Genomic DNA, 25,643 nt, shown 5'->3' on the forward strand with positions numbered 1-25,643 from the left:
GGGAATAAATATGTGCTTGGCCTGTTTAAATAACAAGTACGTACATCTACGTTTAAAACCGGTTAGAGGCCTGGTCATTCGGCTTGGGTCGTTATCCACGGCCAGGGCCTAATTTCATAGAGCTGCTTAAGCAGAAAATTTGCTGAAGCACGAAAAACATTGCTTAGTAAAATTAGGTTACCGGCCAAAACTCCATGTGATGTACAATGCTTGTGACTGGTATTTAGCTGTTGTTTACTTAGCATAACAATCGCATGGAGTTTTGGCCGGTAACTAACCTGATTTTATTAAGCAAGACGTTTTTGTGCTTAAGCAAATTTTGTGCTTAAGCAGCTTTATGAAATTGGCCCCAGGCCCCTAGCCGGTTTTAACATACTTTGTTTAAAACCGGCCAGGCCCATATTTATTCCTATTTATAAATACTGTTCAGTCAAAAAGTCAAAACAAGTCAAAAATTCACAAATCTCTTTAACAGTTTTGTTCAACAGTTTACTTAATGTTTATGGTATGTGCCTCTTGCGCGAAGTGCTCAAAAACTTATATTGAAATTATGGCGTGCGATGTGGTGCAGAATGCAGTAATTGTGTTTTTAAAAGCGGCCTGTATTTTATCAGCCATTTAAACCACCCACGTGACGGGCTCATTACCAATAGGAAATTGGTAAACTGTCTCAGGTTTTTATGTATGCATATTATCAGTCAGCATATATCTCACAATTCTCAAAAATTTACACATGTAAATACATCCTGTTCTTGGAATGGATATTATTTTTTTACCCTGACTTTTCCGTACCTTATTACAAAACTATAATTGTGACTTTGTACGTTTTTTATTCTTTTTCTTCGAAGTTAATGTTTTTGATCTTGAAGGAACAACAATTGAAGCAAGTTATTGTGGTAGCTTTAAATTTTGTAAACTTAGATATTAAAGTTACTATTAATTAAACAATCACAGTAACCCTTTCAGTTAAAAAAATACCCCAAAGATAGTCCACCTCCATGTTCTACACCCCTAAATATTACCCGGGTTTTTTACAGGGCCATAAAAATAACATCAGGCATTTGTTTGCATAAATTACTATCTGTTAATATTTGTCACGACAATTGGAAAAGCAAGGTACATGTAGCACATTAACAACTCAACATTTGCATAAGCTTTCGTAGCTTCAAATACTTCACTCTTCCAGTTGTTGTTTTTTTGGCCAGACTATGACAGCTGCCCGCCACTTGTTTGTAACAAAAAAATCTAAAATGACTTGAAGACTGCAGCATTAGCTAAAATACAACCATGATTTTAAAGAAACACTAACAATTCAAATAGAATGAGCAAAAACCTACTTTTCGCAATCGAGAGATTCCAAAAAATGACCAAAAACAAGTGCCAAAACTTAAACAAATCCAAATGCCACAAATGAAACGTGTGTACCATTTTGAAGCATCTACCTGTATTTTATTTTGTTTGAAATATAGTTTATTTCTTATAATGTTCAACATAGCTCTTACTTTCAAGTTAAAAAAGAGAGTTTATTTGAGTATACCGGGCACCACGGTGTTCCGAGCCAGTTTCTGCTAGAGCAATACAAATTGATGAACAATTTGACTTTATAAATTATTGTAGTAACTAACTGATTCATTTTATGAGAATTGAAATTCATTTTTTTTTAATCATAGCTTTTATGAACACTAATGAGTTGTCTAAAATATACATCTACTATGATCCGGTACCTCCACAAACTGCCTAATTTTAACTATTTCTTAGCATTAAAGCCATATTTTTGTGGGATTCAAAAGAGCCCACCTTTTTGATGCTCAATATATGTTACTCATTTAAATATGTACAGAAAAAAAAATCGACAAGAGTTTAAAATGAACCTGTTTTAAAATAGTCCATATTAAAATGTGTGTTTGTGAATGTATATATTTTGTGGAATTTCCAAAATATGCAGTTTGTGAATTGAAAACTGGTTGTAAATGCCAGAACGTTGCTTAAGTTATGGGCAGCTGTGCAATTACAGAATGTTTTCAATTATCTGCCAAAAATGCTGTTTACAGAAAGTTTAATTGTGAAGCTACGCTAATCAATTGCAGCTAAACTATTAAAAATAAACTATGTTGATTCAGTTGCATAATTAAAGCTTGTTCCTGATGATCTGTGTTCAGTTCATTAAGGTAATCCTCATTTGTGCAGGAACTAGATCTGAAGGGGACTCGTACACACATTTCATTTTAGTGTGTGTTTTTCTTGTCAACAATTTTTTTAAAACAGTTCAGTGGAAGTATTCAAAACTTGTCTCGAAAGTGGTATTAAAAAAGTTGCTATCATTCTAAGCCTATACTACGGGGTTGCGGGGGGGGGGGGGTGTAGCTCCCATGGTAGAAAAACATCGGTGGAATAGAAAAACCAAGCCAGCCTGCTATGGTCTCAAAATATATCGTCAGACCCCCTAAAATGACGAGGATATGTTTTGACGCACTTGCATTCAATTTGCGTTGGACAACGCGCGCGCCTTGCAAGCGTTATCTATGGTGACTCTTCGCTCGTACCCCCGCCTCCGCTCGTACCCCCCGCCCTGCAAACAGGACGCTGGTCAGGGCTGACGTCATCTGAGCTCTCACAGCCGCTTACTGCAATAAACAATATAGGGCCGAGTTGGTTGCACGTGTACGATACGCACCATTATTTACGAAAAACAGCCGTTCGTACACCCCAAGAAGCACGCATTTTCCAGCTTAAATCATTAAGCCATTCAGCTTAAAGTAACCCCATCGGAAGGAATAAACGATAAACTTACTTCTGGTATCCAGTCAGGATGCCTATCATCCCTCAAAAAGAGACAATTTTACCCGCAAATTCCAGCAACCATCACCCTCTTTCAGGCACATCGACAGCAAAAAGCGGAGAGAGCGAGCGCGAAAACCTTGACAAGTTGTTACCAAGGACGAGCGCGTAACAACCAAAGATCCCATAGCGCCGTAAGGATCTTCATTTTAATTAACCAAAAGTATAAGATGCCCCCAAAACTATTCAAACAGATTTAAGAATCTATTATGTATATAAAGCCAAATTTCCCTTTTAATATGAAGTACCGGTATAATATTTTCCAAAGCTTGCAAAAGCAGGTACTATATTCTAATGGTTGAGAATGGATACAGTTGTTTACATGGGTGGCATCTGCCCTGCCAGATAATAACATTAAAGTATGGACACAAAAATCAATGAAGTCTAATCCAATGTGTTAAAGGGGAAAATACCCCGTTCTCCCACAGAGCCTAGTCTGATATTTCCACAAATGTAACACTGCCTTTAAATATTGACTAGTGGTTTGAAGTAAGATAAGATAATAGTTGAGACAATCACAAGGAATGTCAGAGAACAGGAGATGAACAATGATAAAGGAGTATTGTTAAAGTCATTGGAGTAGTTTGACTTGATCGAGATTGGCATTGTTGACTATTTAGGAGTAAGGACTCGATTTTGACCTACAAGAAATGCAAACATTAGCCCGTTTTTGTGTGTCATTTTATTTTTGGGAGTATGAATTATTACCATACTTTTCGATTGACTTGCAAGCTGGAAATAATTCCTAGGGGAGCACGTTTTGTGTAAAATTAATATTCACGGGGTCCAAAAACAAAATGATTGTAAATGTGACGTTTTCTGAATGTAATAACAGACCTTGAGTCCTCACTTCTCATTTGGGTTTGTCCGGTAAGTAATGTTTTATAGAAGATCATGACCTTGAATAATTATTAACCTTGTAAAAACGCCCTTTGTGCTGTCTACATGATAATCAGTGACGCCATCGTCACGCGACACACTGCGCGCGCATAAACAAAGGGGATTTCCCGCACCAGTTAAAATTGCGACGCTTCCTTCATTTCCACGGCGAATGCCGAGTAAGAGAGAGAGAGAGAGAGAGTACTTATTTCCAGACACTTACGCGTACTGTACTGCATAATTTTTGTTTAGGTCCGCTTTGGTACCCTGGATCCGCGTAAGATGGAGGACGTTACAAGCTCGGTGTTACGTGATGGATGTTTCGTGAACCCATGGGACACGTGGAGGGAACCATCTTTCGGCACCGGTCTCAAGTTCATGTTCACGCGCAGTGAGAGTAGACTGCCTTCTAAACAGGTAGGATTGGGAGGGGGAAGGTGGCCGGGGGCGGGGGAGGAATAAGGGAGACAGCCTGGGGAGAATTTGAGAGAAACTGACCAGAAAGTTTGTATCCCCGTACATTTTCATTTGACTGCTTTTGCTTCTTGTCGCCAGGCCCATTGATGCGCATGTGCACGTAAAGTTGAATTTAAAATAGGTCCATAATTGACCAGAGGTATATTTCTGGATAATTGAATGTGGTATACTACATGTCACAACTATTTTGTTTCGTGACTATTGAAATTCATGAGTCACCACCCCTACACAATGTTGCCCCAGATATTTCCGTGCCAGTTTAGTGTACATGTACATGTTAAAAGATTTCAGAGGGGATTAGGTTGATAAATTATGTCAATTAAGCTCAAAACTGAAACTGAAAGGAAGGTTAAAGGTTCAAATACATGTACCTTATGATTTAAACAAATTATGCCCTCCCCCTAAATGTACATATACTGAAAAACTGAAACTGAAAGGAAGGTTAAAGGTTCAAATACATGTACCTTATGATTTAAACAAATTATGCCCTCCCCCTAAATGTACATATATTTACTTTGCATACTTATCATGTTGACAAAAAATCCATGCTGATGAAATGTGGGGTTTAAAATGTTAAATTCGGATTTAGTGTCACTAACAAAATAAATTGGTTAACTACAAAAAAGAAGAAGAAATAGCTAGAAGAAGTGATTAAAATCGGTGATTAAAAGAAATCATATAGTGATTTAAATCAAGCAACCAGAGTACATGTACATCAATATGAAATATGTTTTAAACACAACATTCCTACCAACATTAAGCAATTAACATCATTTGGAAGACAATTAATTGTGATGGCCATTAATTCAAAACATCATTTGGTGAACGATGACTCGTGAATCATTTCCGAAAGCTTGGAAACATTTATTCTGGGTGCGAAAGGTAATGTTCAATCATCAATAATTCATCAATCAGCGTCAGCTCATGTTATTTCTTGACAGTACATGTAGTAAGCTGCTTAGTAAAAACTTTAAAAAAAAAATTAAAACCCTGATATAACCGACCACCTACATGCATTTCAATTTAACCAAACGTACGTACGTATCCCTCGTCAAAATAAAACTGGAATAAAACATGTTTGGATCCTGTTGCAAACATGTTTTAAAAAAAAAACATGGTTTGAAACGATTGTATTTGGAACGGCTAAAAACAGGAACAAAACATGATTTGAACAGGCTAAAAACAGAGTACAAGAAAATAGTTTTCAAACAGTTTACTGTTTTCTTGAAAACAGGATCCCTCTTCTAGAAAACAGGATTAAAACATGTTTCATTCCTGTTTTAAGAAAACAGTGTGAATGCATAATTATGTACAACAAACATGTATATACAAAACAGATACAAAACATGTTTTATTCCTGTTGTAAGGATATATCCTTTTTGAAAATTTTAAGGCTTTCTTTAAGAAACAAAATTAAACTGTTTACTCAAAAGAGGTCAAAATATGACATAAAATCTGGCTCAAACATGTATTTCAAAATTCAAATGCAAAATAAACCTGCTATCACGATCATCATATTTTCTGTACAATTGGATCCACCATTTCCAATACTTGTTAGCAAAATTATCAAAAAGATTACTATGTAATACGCAGTGTGTATATCGTACAGGTAAATGAAACTCCTTTAGATTTCCTCTTAAAAGGTCCTAAAAAGGAGAAGTACACCGAATCCAATTAAATAGAGCCTGAAAGAATGCCGTTTTGACTTTGAGCTTCCGGACCCCTCTCGCGACCCGCCTATTGGCATTTTACTGGGTTGGCCTCTTTTTTTTTTGCAACATTGTTGATCAATTATTTCTAACCGCTAATCACAGCAAGAAGCACAATAGACTTTGGAATTTTATCTTGGCATTCCACATGAAAAAAAAAAAAATATATGAGAAATCAAGTGGAGATTGGTAAAACGAACTTACGTACGACCTCTCACATCCGGCATTTTCGTACCGGTCTCTTTGTGATGGTATAAACCATCTGATTTTCAATGTACCAAAAACTATTCAAAATTTTAGATTGTTTACATGTTATAATTTTCGTGTTCACTCAAAGGGGTCCGGAAGCGCGCCACTAGGAAGTCATGTGGTTGCTGAGGCAAAGCGTCTGCCGTTGACAAGGGCGGATCCAGAACACAATTTTTGGGGGGGCCAAAAAAAATTTTGGTCCCCCCCAAAAAGTGGGTCAAAAAAATTACGGCGTGGGGTTCGGGGCCCGCTTAAGGGCCCCGAAAAAATTTTGGATTCTAGATGCTCTGTGGTGCGATCTGAGGCAATTTCTGACCACTTTAACCAATGTTTTTTTGAGGAAAAGATGGTGGTGTACTCATTGCCTGCCTTTATTGCGATGTCACCAAAAAAAAAAAAAATTGGTTTCGTTTTGGGGGGGCCATGGCCCCCTTTGGCCCCCCCCCCTGGATCCGCCCTTGGCCGTTGATCACGTACTTAGAAGCTATAGCAGAGCAGTGAAATTCATGCAACACAAAAAAACATGGCCTTTTGAACGTTGTGTTTCTCAGAAAATATGCACAGCATGATTGAAAAGTTAAATTGTAACGGAAGAAGAAATTCTAAACTTCATGTCAGTGAAAAAAAATCGCCGTCATCGATTCCGAAATGTCAATACTGGTTACTGGTATAGCTGACCTTCAAGTCTGGAAGAAATCGTTCGAAAACTTCCCCAAATCTGTGTATTTATATCAATTTCTAGGAATTTTTCAAAATAGTTATTTCATGAGTACTTGAACACTTAAATCATCTTCAGTATATTCCGAATTTCAGCTTAATCTGTTGTTGCAAACGCTAGTGTTACAATTTGAACCATCTCCATGGACAATTTGCCAATTGCCAACATAAAGTAGCGTGGGACCTCATCAACGAGGTTAGTGGTCGTAAAACTGCAAAAAAAGAGAGGTCAGATTAAAGGGAAAACACAAAATGAAAGACTGGATGCTTGGCACTCTCACTTCCAGCAACTACTTGGAAATCCACCAACAATCACAGATGTAAATGAAATTCCTGACCAAGTGTATGATGAATTTAACATGAGAATAGATGCCTTCGATCACGAGGAATACAATGCCGCAAAGAAGGACATCCTTGAGGGTAAGAGTCCAGGAGAGGATGATATCCCTCCAGAAGTACTCAAAAGGTGTGGTCTGGATGATATCATTCTCAACTTCTGCAATATGCTGAAAGGCAGAAAACCAGATCAGTGGTCACTTCTCAACCTCATAGAAAACAGGTCAGCATGCTTCAATAAAATCTAAGAAAACAGGTTGCTCAGGATAAAACAGAAAAAAACAGCTGGGGCCACAATTACTAGGTTTTTTTTAATCTAAACAGGATAAAAACATGTTTTTATGCTGTTTTATAATACAAAAACAAAATAAAAACATGTTTGAAACAGGTATAAAACAGGAATTTGTTCAGAAATTTCCGCAAGGTATAGTCCCAAGTACTACACTGTATTTTCCCCCTGATTAATTCACAAAATCATATAGTAATTAGGGGCGCTTTTGGGAGGCAGTGGGCGGTACAGGGTTGAATCCTTTAACTTTCCAGAATCCGCAAAGGTCCTAGATTTTGCAGGAGTTTGATGGATTCAGTCTGAATGGCAAAGTTCTCATCGCTTCTCAAGCATACGCTTATTGTACGTTCTGCTTGTAGTGAGAGACGATGGAAGTCAGTGTTTTATTTTAACCACATGCGGATTGCGCATTTGAAGAAATTCACAAGATAGTAAGGGATTCAAATTAAAGAGTTGCCGGCTTCAGAAAAAAAAACCCCAGCAAAAGTCAAGAAGGTAAATTTAATATTACCCATCACCGATCGTAGGACGGAGCTGGGAGTGCGCGCTCACCTACCTGCCGCCTCGAGGAAGGATCGAAATTGAAAACGGTCGAGGGCAGGATAGTGGAGAGGCAATACGCACAGGAACGCTAGAGGCGCACGGTTCACGGGATTCAAAGGCTTTTCCCCAGCCAGGCATCGCCGTGCTGCCCAGCACTGCCTTACAATAGAGCCTAATGCGAAGCTACCTATATAATTAAGAGGCTCATAGACCAAAACTTACTTATTAGCGGCTAACATTATAATTTAACGAGAGGTCCATCAAATGACATGATTCTGTGTAAATAAATCAATCAGTAATTGAGATCAATGACTGTTTGTGTAGTGTCTGTCCTTGTCCATCTTGGAGGTTGAGAGGCGTGGGTAAGTGCCGCTACGCATATAGGGCGGTATATTTCCATCAAAATGGGCCTGCATTCCCGGTTGCTGGGGGTACTGATCCTAAACTAGGTTGTCCGGGTAAAGGGACTACAGATCGGGTCACAGATATTCCCGCCACAATGCTGTATGCGCTGAATTGTCCGAGAGCTTGTTAGGAACACTTCACAAGCTACCCAGGCAGGGCTCGAACCCATTATCTCAAGATGCCTGCTGCTAATTAAATCAGATTCGAGCAGACCCTGGCAAAAGGAGTTCAGTTCAGTGGTCAGGTGGTAAAGACGTCTGCACTTGTAAGCAGAAGATCATGGGATGGAGTCCCACCTGAACGCCCCCGATAACACTTAGTATACCACAGTGTTTATATAGTGACGTTGGTGAAGGGCAAAACCCAATATCAACTTTACATCTTCGTTATGCAAAGCTTCTGCCTACAGTTGTGATTCAAGAATCTGTTTTAAATCTTACAGGAGCTTGATCAAATTCTACCCGTGTTGACCCCTGACTTTAGTGCCCCACCCAACTCCGGCATCAAGGTGACATGGCTCGGGCATGCGAGCCTCCTGGTTCAATTCGACGGAGTCTCCATCCTGACCGACCCCATCTTCAGTAGCTTCTGCGGGCCGGCTTCCCTAGTGGGCTACAAACGCTACCGGCCGGCGCCCTGCACCGTCCAAGAGCTGCCCAAGATCCACGCCGTCGTCATCAGCAATTCTCACTACGACAACTTGGACCTGCCGACGGTGGAGCAGCTCAACAATCGCTTCGGAAGGAACCTGAGATGGTTCGTCCCCCTCGGCATGAAGGACTGGTTCACCAAGACTGGCGTGGAGGACGTTATCGAGCTGGACTGGTGGCAGGAGAACAACATCCCATCCCACAGTGAGGTCACTTTCGCCTTCACCCCAGCCCAATACTGGTCCATGCGCAACTACATCGACAGGAACAAGAGTCTGTGGGGGAGCTGGTCTATCATCGGACCCTATCACAGCTTCTTCTTTGCAGGAGACACGGGCTACTGCAAAGCATTCAAGGATATCGGGCGGAGGTACGGCCCATTTGACTTGGCTGCCATCCCCATCGGAGCTTACAAGCCAAGGTAATGTACAAGTTTTCATTCCCATATCTTTTAGCCTAACCCGCTTGGGTACGGTATTTTGGCTGGAAAACCTGCAACATGCAACCCTTGTCAAAATGACAAGCCTGCCCAGTGTAGCAAGATCCATCAGTTTAAAAATCTCAAGGCCAGACTGCCTCAGAGTCTGCGGTCGCCAACCGCAAGATGATAAACCTGTTAATACATTGTTCAATATGTGGCTAGCTCTCGTTGTTTTAGAATTGAAAGTTTATACGCTGATGTTGATGGCACAATGCAGCAAGGTCCCACAGACTTACTCCCGATGGACTGTGTTGAGTCTGGCAGGTTATGGCTATGAGCTGTATATTGGGCAATCCACAGTTGCCATTTCTGAGGTTTGCAGCATTGCTAGGACTGGCCATGTCAGACAAACAGGTTTAAGGCTGCTGACTGGCATTCTTAAGACATTGACTAATTGGGAGACGACCAACAAAATCATGACAGGGGGCTGTGTAGTTCAGTTGGCAGAGTGCTGCTTGAGTGCTTAGACGATCTCAGGTTGAAATCCTGCTCAAGCCAGAATTTGATGACCTCATAAGTTCATATTCAACTGAACCTAGACAGTTTCACTTTCTGGTCTGTTTGAAAGTTTCGATTCCAAGTAAAGTCTTCTATGGTCATAAATAAATACGAAACAAGTTGCAGTGTTAAGTAAACATTTGGTAATTTTTTCAGATTCATTTTTAAAACATCTATTCAGGGTAGATATAGATTTAAGGAATTGGATCTGTACAAAATGTATATGTCTTGAGAAGGCTGTAAAAAAGAAAGAAAGAAAGAAGATATTGCACTCTGAACACTTTTTGAACTGAGAGTTTTGGTTATTATATTTCCCTTAATACCAGGGATGTAAGTGAGTCCATCACAAGTCCCTGCAAGTCTATCACAAAGTCCTCCGGCCTGTCCCAATTTAAATCAATAGCTATTGAAATGAGCTTTCCTTTGTTATTGTTCATCCACTGTTACTTGTGACCGGACTTGTGATGGACTGGTACATGTACATCCCTGCCTTAAACAGATTTGGCCATTCCTTGACGTAAAAAACAATTTCTGAGCTGCACCTTGGCTAAACATTCACAAAACACGAAGTCAATTTGGAATTCAGATAAGAGTTTTAGTGCCCACAACACTCTTTATTTTCCTCAGAGCTTTGTTGAGCCCTCAGCATGTCGACCCGCCCGAAGCCGTGCAGATCCATTCGGACATTCAGGCCAGGCAATCCGTGGGCATCCACTGGGGAACGTTCCAGCTGGGAAAGGAGGTAGGTACCAGACCACCGATGTGTATTGACTTGGTGCAGGACGAGTAGATGGTGACTTGTCACCGCTTGCAGGAGCTTTTTGGAAGGGACACGTTGCGTGTGTGTATAAGTTTGAGCATGCATGCCACAAAGTAGGCATCATTAATTTCATAATTATGCGCAGAAGTCGTATCGTCTTGGTTTGAGTGCTAGGCATACAGCCGCAACGCGTTCCAGTCGCTCTCTAAGGACAGTGTAAATTGTAGACCTTTCCTTCCTTTGTTATAGATTTGAGCGCCATTTTGTATGGGTTGCCACAGAGTCATAAATTTAAACTGTGGTTGGCAAAAGATTTGGCCTAAAAAGTCAATAATGTACCTTAACAATTATACTTTTTTCTTCACGCAGTGTTGACATTCCATAGTATGCCAACCTTTGGCAAAAAAGAGTCTATATGGGGAGTTTGCTCTTCCAATCATCAGAAGACTCCAAAAACATTGAGTTTCCACCTTCCAAAACGTTGAGTTTCCACCGGTTCTTCTCAGAACAACACAAACTCACAAAAGGGCATTACTTTCACACGATGCATGTCATCATGACGTCACCATTCTTCATATTTCAAGGACTTTGTGATTGATCCGTCATCCATCTCATGTCTTGGCAGGGTTACTTGGCCCCACTTGAGGACCTCAAGATTGCCCTGGATAAGGTCCGTCTGACGGACCAGGACTTCTTCACCCTGAAGCACGGGGAGACCAGACTATTGGCAGAAGAAGAGGATCAAAGAGGAGAGTGAATCCACCTGATGAGATCCCGATAGCTACGTTTTTGGTTATGGCTAAGGACAATGGCGCTCTCATAACGCACAGCCATGGTCAAATGAGACAAAATACTCATTGAGACATGGTCTTTATTGACACATTTGGCTATCGATATGATTATGACTGTGGCTATGTTAATTTGGTGGTGCTGTAATACATGAACAGCCGTAGCAAGATGAGACAAACCTCATTGAGATATGGCCTGACACCGTGACCATTATCGACACTCTCACTTGGCTAATGACTACTGCTGTAGTGGGGCTCTTATAATGCAAGACCATATCTAAACTGACACAAAAATAAGGCATTGAGACACACACAGAAACACTCTATCATTATGAGCACATAATCCGCTCAGATCCTTCAGGAGTTTTAGTAAGATTTTTAAGAAATTCACAGGTTTTTGCTATGTTTGTCCATACAGCAAGGAAGCTGGCTGTATAGTTTGTCTAAACCAGTTTTTCTAACGGGAATAAAGTGACTTGGCCTATTTTAAACAAGTTCGAAATAGGTTAGTGGCCTGGTCATTCGGCTTGGGTCATTATCCGCGGCCAGGCCCCTAGCCGGTTAAACCGGCCGGACCCATATTTATTCCTATTTATAAATACTGTTCCGTCAAAAAGTCAATAATTCACAAATCGCTAATGATTTTGTTCAACAGTTTACTTAATGTTTATGAAACGCCCCTCTTGTCATGTCTATGGCATGTGCCTCTTGCGCGAAGTGCTCAAAATCTCCTTACATGGAAATTATCGAGTGCGGTGTGGTGCAAAATGCAGTAATTGTGTTGAAAAGCGGCTGGTATTTTATCAGCCGTTTAAAACCACCCACATGACGGGCCCTTGAATAATAGGAATGGGTAAACTGTCTCAGTTATTTACAAATATATTTTATCAGTCAGCATATACCCCACAATTCTCAAAAAATGTATAAACACATCCTGTTCTTGGAATGGAAATTTTCGTTTACCCTGACTTTTCCGCACCTCATTACAAAACTACAATGGTGACTTTGTACGTTTTGAATTTTTTCTTCAAAATGTTGTTTTGAATCTTGAAATAAAACAACAACAATTACAACACGTTATTGCGGTAGCTTTACATTTTGTAAAATTTGACAAGCTATGTTTGATTAAACTGCTTATGTTTATGGTCGAGAATAAGCTTATGTGGCCTCTCTGGACTCCCATATTATTTGCACTAAGTTTAGTCGGGCACCATTTGCAGTCATCAGCCGACATTTGAAGCAAAAAAATCAGGTAAAAAAACCCAAAAAAGCCGCGTCGCCGCACCACTTTTTGGGCAAGCTCCATACCAGAAACCGGAGACTTTTTTTTGGCCTTAGGTAACACTTAATCAAAACGAATAAAAGTTTGCATAAGCTTTCGTAGCTACAACTACAGGGTGACACTAAACAAGCGGAACCCAAACCCCCCAAAATATATTTCATATTTTAGAAAAGTATGTAGCACCAAACATAATGACTGGAAAGCCATTTTCATAAGTTACTTCTATATGAAAAAAAAATACTGAAATTGCCCAATCCGTTCAAAGAATATCACAATTTAAACGCAATGACCCTAAAACCTGTTTCGTCCAAAAAAAAAAAAAAGCAGTTTATTGTGTAATCCGATTGCTTGGAACTTCAAAGAAAATGACACGGAATACTTGTTTCAACAACAATCAACAACTGTAGTACACAGAATCCTTATTCACAACCATGGTAGGCAAACAATATATGATTTATAAAATCCACTTAAAAAAAGACGTTCCTTCAAAAGGACTTTGTGGAATAATTTTTACTTTTAAACTGAGGTTTAATTGCTGGTGACAATTGTGACGGCGATTCTTGAAATCCGACATTTTTGGACGAAAGAGGTTTTAGGGTCATTGCGTTTAAATGGTGATATTCTTTGAAGGGATTGAGCAATTTCAGTAATTTTTTTTTATCTTAAAGTAGCTTATGAAATTGGCTTTCCAGTCATGACTGTGTTTGGTACTACATATTTTTTTTACATATGAAATATAATTTTGGGGGTTTGGGTTCCGCTTTTTTGACTCGCCCTGTTCTTCACTTTTCCATGTGTTTTTGCCAGACTATACCACGGCTGCCCTGCACTAATTTTGTAACGAAAAAACGACATGAAAATTGAGAAGAGCAGCACTAAAGTATGTTGCAGCATAGAGTAATGCCAGAACTGAAAAAAACTTCCTTTATGACTAGAAGACTGTGCACCACTTTCGATGCTAAAATACAATCAGGATTGTAGAGAAACACTCTGCAAAATGAGATGAACAAAACCCCTTCATTTCGAAGTTGGGCAATTCCACTGATCGGAATTATATACCCCAGTGCCAAAACTTAAACCAAAAAATTAAAATGCTACCAATGAAACATGTATCATTTTTGAAGCATCTATGATGTTACTTTTATTAAACTGACAATTAGTTCATAAGGATACCAAAAATGAGTCTATTTGAGCTCGCCAGGCACCATGGTGTTTCGAGCCGTTTTCTACTAGAGCAAAACAATTGGATGAATAATTTCTCTTCATAGGCCTAACTTATTTTGGTAATTAACTGATTAATTTGAAATCCACTTGATGATTATAACTTTTATGAACACTGTTGAGTTGTCTGAAATGTCCATCTATGTCAGGTACCGCCATGGAACTTCCCAATTCTAACTATTTCTTAGCATAAAAACCACGTGTTTTAGTGATTGAAACGTAACCATCATTTTGATGCTCTAGATTTTACTCATTTAAATATGTGCAGAAAACTCTAAAAATCGACATGAGTTTCAGATGAACCTGTTTTGAAATAAGTCCTTATGAAGATGTATGTTTTTGAATGTGAATATTTTGTGCAATTGATTCTATTTCTGCAATTTGTGAATTGAAAACTCATTGTTAATGTCAGACCAATGCTTTCGCTATGGGTAGCTGTGCAATTAGAGAATGTTTTTAATTATCTGCTAAAAATGCTGTGCAGAAACTTTAATTGTGAAGCAATGCTAATCAATTGCAGAAAAACTATTTAAAATAAACTATGTGCCTTCAGTTGCCGAATTAAAGCATATTCCTGATGTGAATAGATCTGTGTACGTTTTTATTACGGTAACCCTCATTTGTGCAGGAACTAGATCTGAAGTGGACTCGTACATTTCAGTGTCTTTTTCTTGTCAACAGTAGTTTAAACAGCTCAGTGGAAGTATTCAAAACCTAATTGTCTTGAAAGTGTCATTAAAAGTTGCTAGAATTATAATTGCTCATCTCTCTTTTCGTATGCACGCATGCGGCGTAGGTACGGGGGGTGGGGGTGGGGGGTTGGGGGTTGTAGCTACGGGGGGTGGGGGGGGGGGGTGCACCCCCATGAAAAATCGCCCCCAACTGGAAATTTGGCAACCGGAAACAAGTACATGCCTTTAAATCACCATTATTAGCGGGTTGTTCATAATTCAGGTTTGACACATTTTGTTTCTGAAACCCTGCCGTTTTTCGCGATTGGCTGTCTTATAATGTCGGTGGAAATAGCGCCGCCTATTGTCTGAAATTGACCATGATTTCGGTTTTGAACAGCGCCCCATGGGAAAATGTTGTCCAGCCCCCCCCCCCCCAGCCGCCAGCACACTTTTTGATTTTTACGGAGGCCTGGTGTCTGGTCAAAAAAACCTGTCTACCTTTTCGCACGGATTAAATTGGGCGCCCCTCCACTGTAACATCCAGTCCAGAATGATTGATAAATTGGGTAAATAGGGCCGGTTGGGAGGGGGTCATGCAGATTGGTACTTGTTCTACCCCCGAAGACAGACTCACAAAGGGAGAACAACAGATCCTTTCAGTCCTCGGGAGTTGGGTCTTTTGTTCAAAACAGTCATCTGTAATAGGTTTATATGCCTAGTCCGTGGGAGAGTGTTATATTACAGGGACAAAGGAAAACACAATGCATTGTCCTCGGGAGTATAGTAAAACGAGAGCATTTGTTTATGGTGTAAATCGAGGACACACACACGCATCATCATTGGTGAATCGAGGACAGGAACCAAATCGAGGACGACCAACGAGAGCTGTTGCGAAAAAAGTACCAAACCAAGGAAAAGGGAAGAGGAACAAAATAAAATCCTCGATTTACACCATAAACAAACGTGCTAATGCTGGTGGGGGTGTGGGTGTGTTTGTTTTATGGCACACTGTTGTACTTTCGTAGGCCCTCATTTTTTTTGTTGGCCCCTAAATTTTCCGTAGTCCCGGATTAGATAATCCGGGCCTGCCTATAGGCTATGTTAGAAAGAGAAACTGATCTTTTCCATTCGGCCTTTGGGTTGAAGACTTTTAATGCTAACTGTTGAGAACCAAGTCAATAAGTACATGTATAAATACAATGAAGTAGCAATAATACAATGTTTATAACGCATGCAATTTCCCTGGAAGCCATGTAAAGGCGTCGGATTTGATGTACCGCGGGGTAGGCTAAGAACCAATTTAAATTGTTGGCAAAAGCCGGCATAAAGAGCTATGTCTTTTGAATTGTGTGAAAGTGTGATCTGAATGATAATATGAAAACTATACAGTTATACTTTTATCAAAAAAACGAAAAGAATAAGCTATGCTAAAAGTAATTAATATCACAATTAATATGGATAAGTTTGATGTGTGGATAAAATAAACAGATAAATCAAGAGGGTGCTATACATGTCATCAGTGGGTTACCAGTTGAAAGTTTTTTTTAGGAACAACTTGATGTACACACTGTAACTGGTAACTGAAGCGTCAAGAGTTCTTGTGCTCAGGCGCGGTTCTAGAACCAATATTTTGGGAGGGCTAGCACGGTGGATCCAGAATTTTTTTCCAGGGAGGCGTGCTGAAATGTTGACCGGTTATTTTCCAGACACTAAGGCCTCCGAAAATCAATAGGGGGGGGGGGGGGGGGGGGGGGGGCTCTTGCCATATTTTCAATGTGGAGCGCCAATAATCATCATTCATTCACAATATATTAACTAATGCACCCGGCTATTTCTTCTTTAGGTGGAGACTGTTCGCATGTACATCATAATCCTTCTTTTTGCTAATGCATTTTATTTTTTACGGAATTTATTTTTTTGGGGGGGGGGGGGGGGGCTAGACAAAATTTTTGGGGGGCTACAGCCCCCCTAGCCCCCCCCCCCCCCCCGTAGAACCGCGCCTGCTTGTGCTTATCTCATTCCATTGTATACGTATAGCTCCAATCGTCAGTACAAAGGTCAATTTATATTTTAACACTCGGGTATTCCCAGTGTAAAAAAGAAGAATGCTCTACCGATGACCATATACATCTAGCTGTTTTTGCACTCACCACAAATACTCTTGGAGTTGTTTCTTCATAGCATATCGCATGGTAGCTGAGAAACCTTGAATACTGGCAACCCGTGGTTCAAGAGTAATTAGTTGTGGTTTCACGTGACTTTGGAAAGGTAGGTATTGTGATGATTGTGTAGTACCGTTGCCATTAGACTCGTAAACATTATGGCCCACATAGCCATTATGTGTCGTCATGCACTGTCTGGATTTTCGACAGCCCCGAAGAGACCCATTTACAGTTCCCAAATGTAACAAGCACACGGCTGGTCTTACGTACCTACGTACAAGAGGTTACCCAAGAAATCCCGTTGGCTCAGGAACTGTCATTCCCCAGAGATTAGAGGGGAAAATGGAGCCATTTGCCTGAAATTTCTGTGATAAATACGTTGCGCCATATGAATTATAACCGTCATGTTATGCGCCGACGTTCATGGTCAACGCATGAACGCGTAATGAATGAGGGGACAGTCGCACAATGCACGCGAATTATTTACGACAAAGACGGTTTAGGCCTATAGGGGAAAAATCGGACAGTCCTCTGACGAAAAATAAAAAAAATGAAAGGGAAGTGTACAGCAAGTATTGCTCAGAGGTCATGGTGGGGCGCCCTGCCGCTTTAGCTAGGTAAACGCCCAATTTAATAATGATGTCGTCGTGTTTCAGAGGTCACTGTATAAAAAGATACCCAGTGTTTGCTATCTGGTTCGCGTAAAGCCCGGTTCATACTTCATGCGAAAGCATAAGCGAAGCGAAATTTGTGACGTCAACAATACATTCGAAGCGCGTCTACCATTGTTGACGACATGAATTTCGCTTTCGCGTGAAGTATGAACCGGGCTTAACATGGCGGTTAAAAATACACGCGCGCTCACCACTGATAACTAGCGCCATTATTGGCCGAACACTCCCCAGTTGCACTTACCTTCGGTTCCACTGGTTCCAATGCTATATACGCCGTGTGCAGTACACATGGTTAAGATGAAATGACGTCACACTTAGTACAAACTGGATTTTGCTATTGGAAATTATATAAATGGCAGATCTACATTTTTAAAGATGTCTATGGTTGCCAGGGGGGGGGGGGGGATTTAAATGCCCTTTTTTCAACGGGCTTACCCCCCCCCCAAATAATCTGTAAAGAGTGCCCTTTTTTACGAAGTGCCTTTTTTCTGAACAAGTGCCCTTTTTAAAAAAGAAGCTTGCCCTTTTTTGTGGCATCTGCCGTTTTTGGTGCCTTTTTCAGAATTTCGCACATGCATCGCCCTGAAAAGCACCATATATTGGCCATTTGTGGGTACATAATTGTCGGTTTGGAAGAGCGCCCCCCCCCTTCCCCCGCTTTTTGATTTTACGGAGGCCAAGTGTCCGCAAAAAAACCAAACCTGTCTACATTTCACAACGGATGTGCAAGTGCCCTTTTCAAAAAATGTTACCCCCCCCCAATAAAAATGACCGTGCTATGCCCCTGGTTACAATATTCGTTGCAGAACTCACCCGTACTTATTTCTAGTCACTTACTACTGCACATTTTGTTGTTGTTGTTATAGGTTCGTTTTGGCACCCTGGATCCGCGCAAAGTAGAGGACGTTACGAAGTCGGTGCTCGAACATGGACGTTACAGGAACCCACGTTCATGGGACACATGGAGGCAACCGTCATTTATCACCGCTATCAAGCTCATGTTCACGCGCAGTCAGAATGGACTGCCTTCTAAACAGGTAAGATTTGGGAGTTGGATCGGGATTGGGTTGGGGTTTGGAGGGTTGGTATGGGGGGGGGGATTGTTATTGGAATGTCAGATTTAGGGGTACGTAAATGTACATACCGGCAGCGGCGGCGGAACTGGACTTCCAACTGGCAGGAATACTAAGTCACCAGCGCGGTTCTGCTAAGCGTCTTTCACCACATTTTCGGCAGTAAATTCCAATGGAAACATGGCTGATGGACATACTCAACGTACAAGCCGCGATTTAGCTGTGTTTTTCCGGGCGGTTAATGTGACTAGTTACAGCGGGACATCGGAGAGTATGTTAGTTTTAACTGAACAGCAACCCGATCCCCGCCACTTCAAAACGTCCAACTGATTTTGTCAGTCACATCCTGGTAAGTCACAGGGCCACTCTCATCGACTCGACTATCGCCCATTTACTTGGCCTTATTTTCCACACGATCCTCGCCAATGTGAACCAGTGCATATCGGACAACGGATCCGCGGTTTCCTTGTGTGGTATCTCCCGGAAACTTTCCACATCGTACCCACTGGATCCTCCTAGCTGCCGGAACAAACCCGGTGGAAGGTTATGTTTCCCTGTCTACGGAGCATTACGAAACTTATAGGGACGCGAATGCTGAACACCAATTGTTCCCCTCGTCGGGCTAAAGCACACGACAGCTTTACATTGACATGTCTTCGCTCATTAGGACAGGGACCATGCTCCAGCTTTGTCCCGGGATTCTTCACGCTCCCGCTCCCGTTCCAATTTCCGAATTTGGGTGCGTTCCGGGACTCCGTCGAAATTCTACATTGCTCGGACCACGGGCAACTGCATGCAGGGTAATGCTACCTGGCTATTTAAGAATCCATTCTAGCAGTCCAAATACCTCCGCGGCCGCTGGCATCTAATCAACCTGGTGAGTCACATAACAGCCTGGCACCTCAGATCAACTATGTGAAGATCAATCAGCTTCCCGAAGACCGAGCGAGCCGCTAACGTTTCGCTAAGCATCTCAGGCTCATAACCATGCAGCCGCCACAGATGCGCCTAGCATCTTCCCATACATGCAGCCTGAGGCACAACCTGTCCTACAAGCACATCATGCACCAGGAGATTCGCTTACCTTGCGCCTAGCATCTCAGGCTCAGCCCCACAGATGCACCTATAGCTCCTTCCCAGGCTGAATCACGACCGGTCCTACAAGCACCTCTATAGCTGCTTTCTTTGCGCCTAGCATCTTATATGCTCATAACCAGCCCCACAGATGCGCCTAGTATCACAGATGCGCCCAGCATCTTCCAAGGCTGAAGCACGGGAATGTCCCACAAGCACCAGGAGACCAGGAGCACCGCCAACGGTGTGCCTAGTATCTCAGGTTTTACATCAAGCCCACCAAACCAGAATCATAATAACACCGAGGGTTCTCTGCCAGGGTGTGGCTCTAACAGAGATCATGCATGTTGGAAAAACATATCCACCTTCAATCATGACTTGTGATCGGTCTGCAGCCAACAGATCCCGTGAGCCATCCTCTTAGGGCATATCTTAGCAGCCTTATTTGATCGTAGCTAGGTTCAGTTACGACATTAACTCCTAGGCTTCACACTGCATGCCCCATCGCCTTGTCTAAGCCCATTCCGGTGCTACTCTGCATTCGTATGTATAAGAGGGACCGTTTTTCTGTAATGGAATGTCCAAAATATGTGGGGATTTGTTTTTTATTCTAATAAGAAAAACTCACCTCCGACACCATTCCACCCAAAAAGGGGGCGAGTTACCGTTATTATTCTGGGACATGCAGTGTGTATGTGAGGTGACGCAATGTTCTGTTGTCAACGGTGCAGTTCATCATTTGTAATTTGTGGATTTTGTTCGTTTGAAGCAACAAACGTGCTCAAAATCTAAAGAAGGATGATGAACAACTAACCTGATGAAGCTTCAGTTCAGCTTCAGCTGTATATTTCGAGAAGAACATCTAGGATCTCGATTTCAAATCAAAAGTGTTTATTTTGTTTGCTGTTGAGCAAAGGCATTCCAGCTGACTTGAGTGCTGGACATGGAAGACATCTGCGATGACTATCTATAATTCAGAACAACCTCAGTGGTGAACGGTGACTCGTGACTCGTTTTTGTTTTTAATCGGGCCGTTAATTCGGACGTACTTTAATAATGAGCTGCTGTTAAAAAATGAATGTGATACATGCGCATCACTAATAATCTGGCATATGTAATGAGTAGCTAACAATAATATTGACAGACAAAACTAGGTATCGCCGCCCTATTTATTGTGGTCGGACTAACGTTACAGATTGCTCAATAGAGATTTAAAGGTAGAGTCCATCATTTGCAGCCATCCGAAAAGTAACTGGCGTAATTATTGTTGAAAAACTAACTTGGTTGAAAGATAGTAAGGAGACTAAACTCCCTGTGAAATTATTCTTTCTGGGAAGCTGTCATTTTGATGTAATCAACGAAAGAAGGCATTTCCAACGGTGATTCTTAAGAAGCACCGTAGGAAAATTTAAATTAGTAGTTCGTTTTGTTATTCAGCGCAGCGCGCACAAGTATTCGAACGACGCACACGCGCGCGCGGTTGTTATAATTCGTCGGATCAGTGCGCGACGTCGCGTATAGTTGCAATTCAAAACAATTCAAAAACATGATTCAGCAACTTTTGATTTGAAATTGAGATCTTAGAATGCTGTTTTTCTCAGAATGTACAGCTGAAGCTTAGCTGAAACTTCATCAGGTTAGTTGCTCAGTATCCTTCATTAGATTTTGAACTTTTTTGTTGCTTCAAACGAACAAAATGCACAAATTACAAATGATGGACTCTACCTTTAAGATTGTGTTTTGAATTTTGCAGGAGCTTGAACGGACGCTTCCTATGAATGTCACTAACGGCACTGTGATCGGTAGCCCGCCCGACTCAGGCATCAAGGTGACATGGTTTGGCCACGCAAGTCTCCTGGTCCAATTCGACGGCGTCTCCATCCTAACCGACCCCATCTTCAGTAGCTTCTGCGGGCCGGCTTCCCTAGTGGGCTACAAGCGCTACCGGCCGGCGCCCTGCACCGTCGAAGAGCTACCCAAGGTCCACGCCGTGGTCATCAGCCATTCTCACTTCGACCACTTGGACCTACCGACGGTGAAGCAGCTCAACCGCAAATTCAAAAGTGACCTGAGGTGGTTCGTCCCCAGCGGCATGAAGAGCTGGTTCACTAGAGCCGGCGTGGAGGACGTCGTTGAGCTGATCTGGTGGGAAGATACCTGTAATTACATCCAGTTAGGCCGAGACACTAGTACGCGGGTCAGGTTCTTCTTCACCCCGGCCCAACACTGGTCCATGCGCAACGGCATTGACACGAACAAGAGCCTGTGGGGAAGCTGGTCTATCTTGGGACCCAATAACAGGTTCTTCTTCGCAGGAGACACGGGCTACTGCAGCAACGTCTTCAAGGAGATTGGGCAGAAGTTCGGCCCATTTGACGTGGCTGCAATCCCCATCGGAGCTTACAAGCCTAAGTAATCTTTATATTGTACCAATGTTTTTTTTTATTACCAATACGTAGGAGATGAATGGGCGATCCGCAGTTGCCATTTCAGAGGTTTGCAGCATTTCTATAGGATTATGACTAGCCCTGGCCATGTCAAACAAACAGGCTTATGGCTTCTGACTGGCACCCTAAAGACATAGATTAATTACGAAGCCACCAACATAGCGGGCTACAGTAGCTCAGTTTGCAGAGTGCTCAGGCGCGGATCCGGAGGGGGGGGGGGGGGTTCAACCCCCCTGCTCTGGCACAGACACAAACAATTATGTAACAAATATGGTAAAAATAAAAAAGGAAATTCTGCGTTTCCGCAACAATCGGAAATAAAACAATCTGACGGGCCTGAACCCCCCTCCAAAAATTCCTGAATCCGCCCCTGGTGCTGCTGGAGTGCTTAAATGATCTCAGGTTGAAATCCTGCTCATCCCAAGCCACTTTCTGTTGCTGAAGTTCGTGACCTCATATTTATTAAAATTGAACCCAGACAGTTTACTCTCTTTCTGCATCGTTTGAAAGATTAAATTCCATTCATTTAGAGTTTTCTGCTTTCATAATTAATATTAAACAAGTTGCAATGCTAAGTAAAGATTTGGCAATTTGTACGGAATTTTTTTTTTCTACACTGTATTACAGAAGGGTCGAAACGGATTTGCTGCATTTGGTTCTGTCATGAAACAAACCATCGAAATAATTTACGTGGAATTCAGATCGGGGTTATAGTGCTTATTTTCAACACTCTATATTTTCCTTAGGGCTTTGTTGAGCCCCCAGCATGTCGACCCATCCGAAGCTGTGCAGATCCATTCGGACATTCAGGCGAGGCATTCCGTGGGCATCCACTGGGGAACATTCGAGCTGGGAAAGGAGGTAGGTACCAGACCACTTATTTATGTAGACTCGGTGCATTAGATGGTGCCTCGACACAATGTAAGAGTTCTTGGTATCCGCTCCGTTCACAAGTACCCCCTCACCGGCAAAGAAAGTATAGTTGGGGGTGACCGACAGACGCCATCTTGCCTGACTGCAATTTTGCCACTGCGTGTACATAGTACAAATCCCCTGGTGTTCATCAGTACGTGCGGCAGGCATAAGGAACGGTGCGCGTCAACCAGCTAAATGTCCCGCCCATGGGACGTCGTTGCTAGGTAAAGGGGCGCCCCCTTTGTTGGCGCACGGAGCCCATAGGGAAACATTGTGTGTGTGTTTAGCTTGAGCCTGCATGACACAAGTAGGCATCATTAATTACATTATGAATATGCACGAATTCGTTTTGTATTGTGAGCACTATAGGCATACAGCTGCTAAGTCGCTCTCTACAGACAGTGGAGACCTTTTGTTTGTCAACATCGAGCGCCATTTAAATCCGGATTTTCCAAAACGAATCACACTTTTCGGTTTCAATTTGGAAAACCGGATATTCGAAACCAACCTTTATAAAAGTTGAGGCTTTCAAGAAACCAACAGGAACTTCCCCCAACTTTGCTGTTTCACTGTTTGTTCGTATAACTGTGAGCTGAATGGTAATTTCCTTTGAAATCGGATGACAATCATTCAATTTGAAAATAAAAAATAGAACCGGGTTTTGAATTTCTCCCATCACTATTCCTGACATCAGCATTCTTTTCGATTAAAAGATTATATTCATTTAAATAATTTCTTACTGGCTCTTGTGTCTTGTCAGCATTACTTGGCCCCACGAGAGGACCTCAAGAAGGCCTTGGAGAAGGCCCGTCTGGACGGCCACAATATCGACTTCTTCACTCTGCAGCATGGCGAGACCATGCTTTTGGCAGACAAGAAGACGGGCAACAGAGAGGGTGGTGGCGAATCCAACTGACAAGACCACGATATACGTTTTTGCCTGTGGCTATGCTTGATGACACTGGCACGCTGATGCACAGTCGTAGCCAGTGATATGAATGATGCTCATCGAGACGCCATAGAAATATCTAAATAAAGTACTGGAGAGGTATAACTTGTTGACACAATAATGTAACATGCTATGGGCAGCTGTGCAATTAGAGAATGTTTTTAATTATCTGCTAAAAAGGCTGCCCAGAAAACCTTTAATTGTGAATACATTTTAAATGGTTGCAGATAAAGGTGCTTGAATTCAATAATTGTTGAAAATCATTAAGCACATCAAAACGTTAAGTCCGGATGTAAATTTCTTTACGGTAACGCTCATGATTGTGTGCAGGAGCTATAGGTCTGAAGTAAACGGAAATTGTAGTGTGTCTATGCTTGTCAGCATTATTTAAACTGGAAATATTCTACAACTTGTTTTTGAGTGTCAATTAAACGTTGCCAGAATCCTAATCGTGAATCTCTGTGTGCGTAGTTTGATTCACCCGGATCCTTAAAAGAACAATAGTTGAAAAAAATAAATAAATAAGGTTCCCCGGTTTCGTTAGGTAGCTGTTTCTTACAGTGGTGCGGGTGTATTAATTATGAAAATCGGAAGCCTTTACCCTTATGATCGATTTAACTCTCTCACGTGACCGGTCACTCTCCTAATGATCATTACTTAGGCATGCGCAATACTACCAATGATTTCGTATTCCATAGAGTCCTAAATTCATACTACACCGGACTGGTTTTTAAAAACTAGTCGGTATATTATCAATCGTTTAAAACCACCCACGTGACGGGCTAGGAATGGGTAAACTGTCTAAGGAATTTGTAAATGTATTTTTCAATGCCTCCTTATTGAGCCCGCCCACTGCGCACGTGGGCAATTAACATGTGTTCCTCTCCAATGCCACACTGCATATTCCAGCCGCGCGCGTCATAGTTTACGAGCGTGCTTGCGATCGGACATTTTGTGCATAATCACGGTTAGCTATGATTGGTCAAAACACCATGGGGCGGGGCTTACTGAATCGGTCAATTCAGTGCAATTAACCTATCGCGGTAGAATCGCGTCAACGCAGCTTGTGAAATATTGTTCAACTACATGGACGCGGAACGCGCACATTCTGAGACAAATAATATACAAATATAACATGGTTTGAGGGTGAACAATCGATATTCGCTCCCCGAGGTATTGGAAGTTGACAAACTTGTTCCCGAGGCGAAACTAGTTTGTCAACTTCCAATACCGAGGGGAGCGAATATCGGCTGTCCACCCGAAATAAACCATGTTATATTTGTTTTATAGGTTTTCCCGGCTATTTTAACACTTGTATCACACGAATTCCCTATATCGATACTTTAATTTCGTCCTCGAACATCGCCAAGCTCAATTCTCAATTTGAATTTCAAAAAGCCACCACTAGATTTCATTCAATGTTCAGTATAATTCAAATTGTAAGCATTCCGATTCGTCCGAAATCTTTGAAATTCGTCTCGTGAAGCAATCGGCGTTGAATTGACAAAGCAAATTCGTTTTTTGTCAAAATTAATAAACAAGGATAAATCGCA

At 41.7% G+C, this 25,643-nt stretch overlaps 2 protein-coding genes across 2 annotated transcripts; both read left to right on the forward strand.

The window, feature by feature from the left end:
- Positions 1–550: 550 nt before the first annotated feature.
- LOC119737989 (N-acyl-phosphatidylethanolamine-hydrolyzing phospholipase D-like) lies at positions 551–12,699 on the forward strand. The gene is made up of 5 exons (XM_038212687.1): positions 551–577; positions 3,970–4,134; positions 8,885–9,513; positions 10,699–10,813; positions 11,457–12,699. The coding sequence occupies exons 1-5, from the start codon at positions 551–553 to the stop codon at positions 11,586–11,588; spliced, it is 1,068 nt and encodes a 355-aa protein (XP_038068615.1). The 3' UTR covers positions 11,589–12,699.
- Positions 12,700–13,754: 1,055 nt separating this feature from the next.
- Positions 13,755–25,236, forward strand: LOC119737990 (N-acyl-phosphatidylethanolamine-hydrolyzing phospholipase D-like). Its single transcript, XM_038212689.1, has 5 exons — positions 13,755–13,781; positions 18,499–18,669; positions 21,533–22,191; positions 22,973–23,087; positions 23,902–25,236. Exons 1-5 carry the CDS (start codon positions 13,755–13,757, stop codon positions 24,055–24,057), a joined length of 1,128 nt encoding a protein of 375 aa, XP_038068617.1. The 3' UTR covers positions 24,058–25,236.
- The last annotated feature ends 407 nt before the right edge of the window (positions 25,237–25,643 follow it).

This window comes from Patiria miniata, unplaced genomic scaffold, assembly GCF_015706575.1.
Source record: "Patiria miniata isolate m_02_andy unplaced genomic scaffold, ASM1570657v1 HiC_scaffold_3, whole genome shotgun sequence".
Lineage (NCBI taxonomy): Eukaryota > Metazoa > Echinodermata > Asteroidea > Valvatida > Asterinidae > Patiria > Patiria miniata.

What these genes read in the sequence shown, in the direction of transcription:
- LOC119737989 (XM_038212687.1), top strand. Translation starts at nt 551, where the DNA reads ATGGCGTGCGATGTGGTGCAGAATGCA. An exon ending in GCGATGTGGTGCAGAATGCA is followed by an intron (nt 578 to 3,969) that starts GTAATTGTGTTT and finishes ATTTTTGTTTAG; the next exon opens with GTCCGCTTTGGTACCCTGGA. An exon ending in GTAGACTGCCTTCTAAACAG is followed by an intron (nt 4,135 to 8,884) that starts GTAGGATTGGGA and finishes TAAATCTTACAG; the next exon opens with GAGCTTGATCAAATTCTACC.
- LOC119737990 (XM_038212689.1), top strand. Translation starts at nt 13,755, where the DNA reads ATGAAAATTGAGAAGAGCAGCACTAAA. An exon ending in TTGAGAAGAGCAGCACTAAA is followed by an intron (nt 13,782 to 18,498) that starts GTATGTTGCAGC and finishes TTGTTGTTATAG; the next exon opens with GTTCGTTTTGGCACCCTGGA. An exon ending in ATCGGAGCTTACAAGCCTAA is followed by an intron (nt 22,192 to 22,972) that starts GTAATCTTTATA and finishes TATTTTCCTTAG; the next exon opens with GGCTTTGTTGAGCCCCCAGC.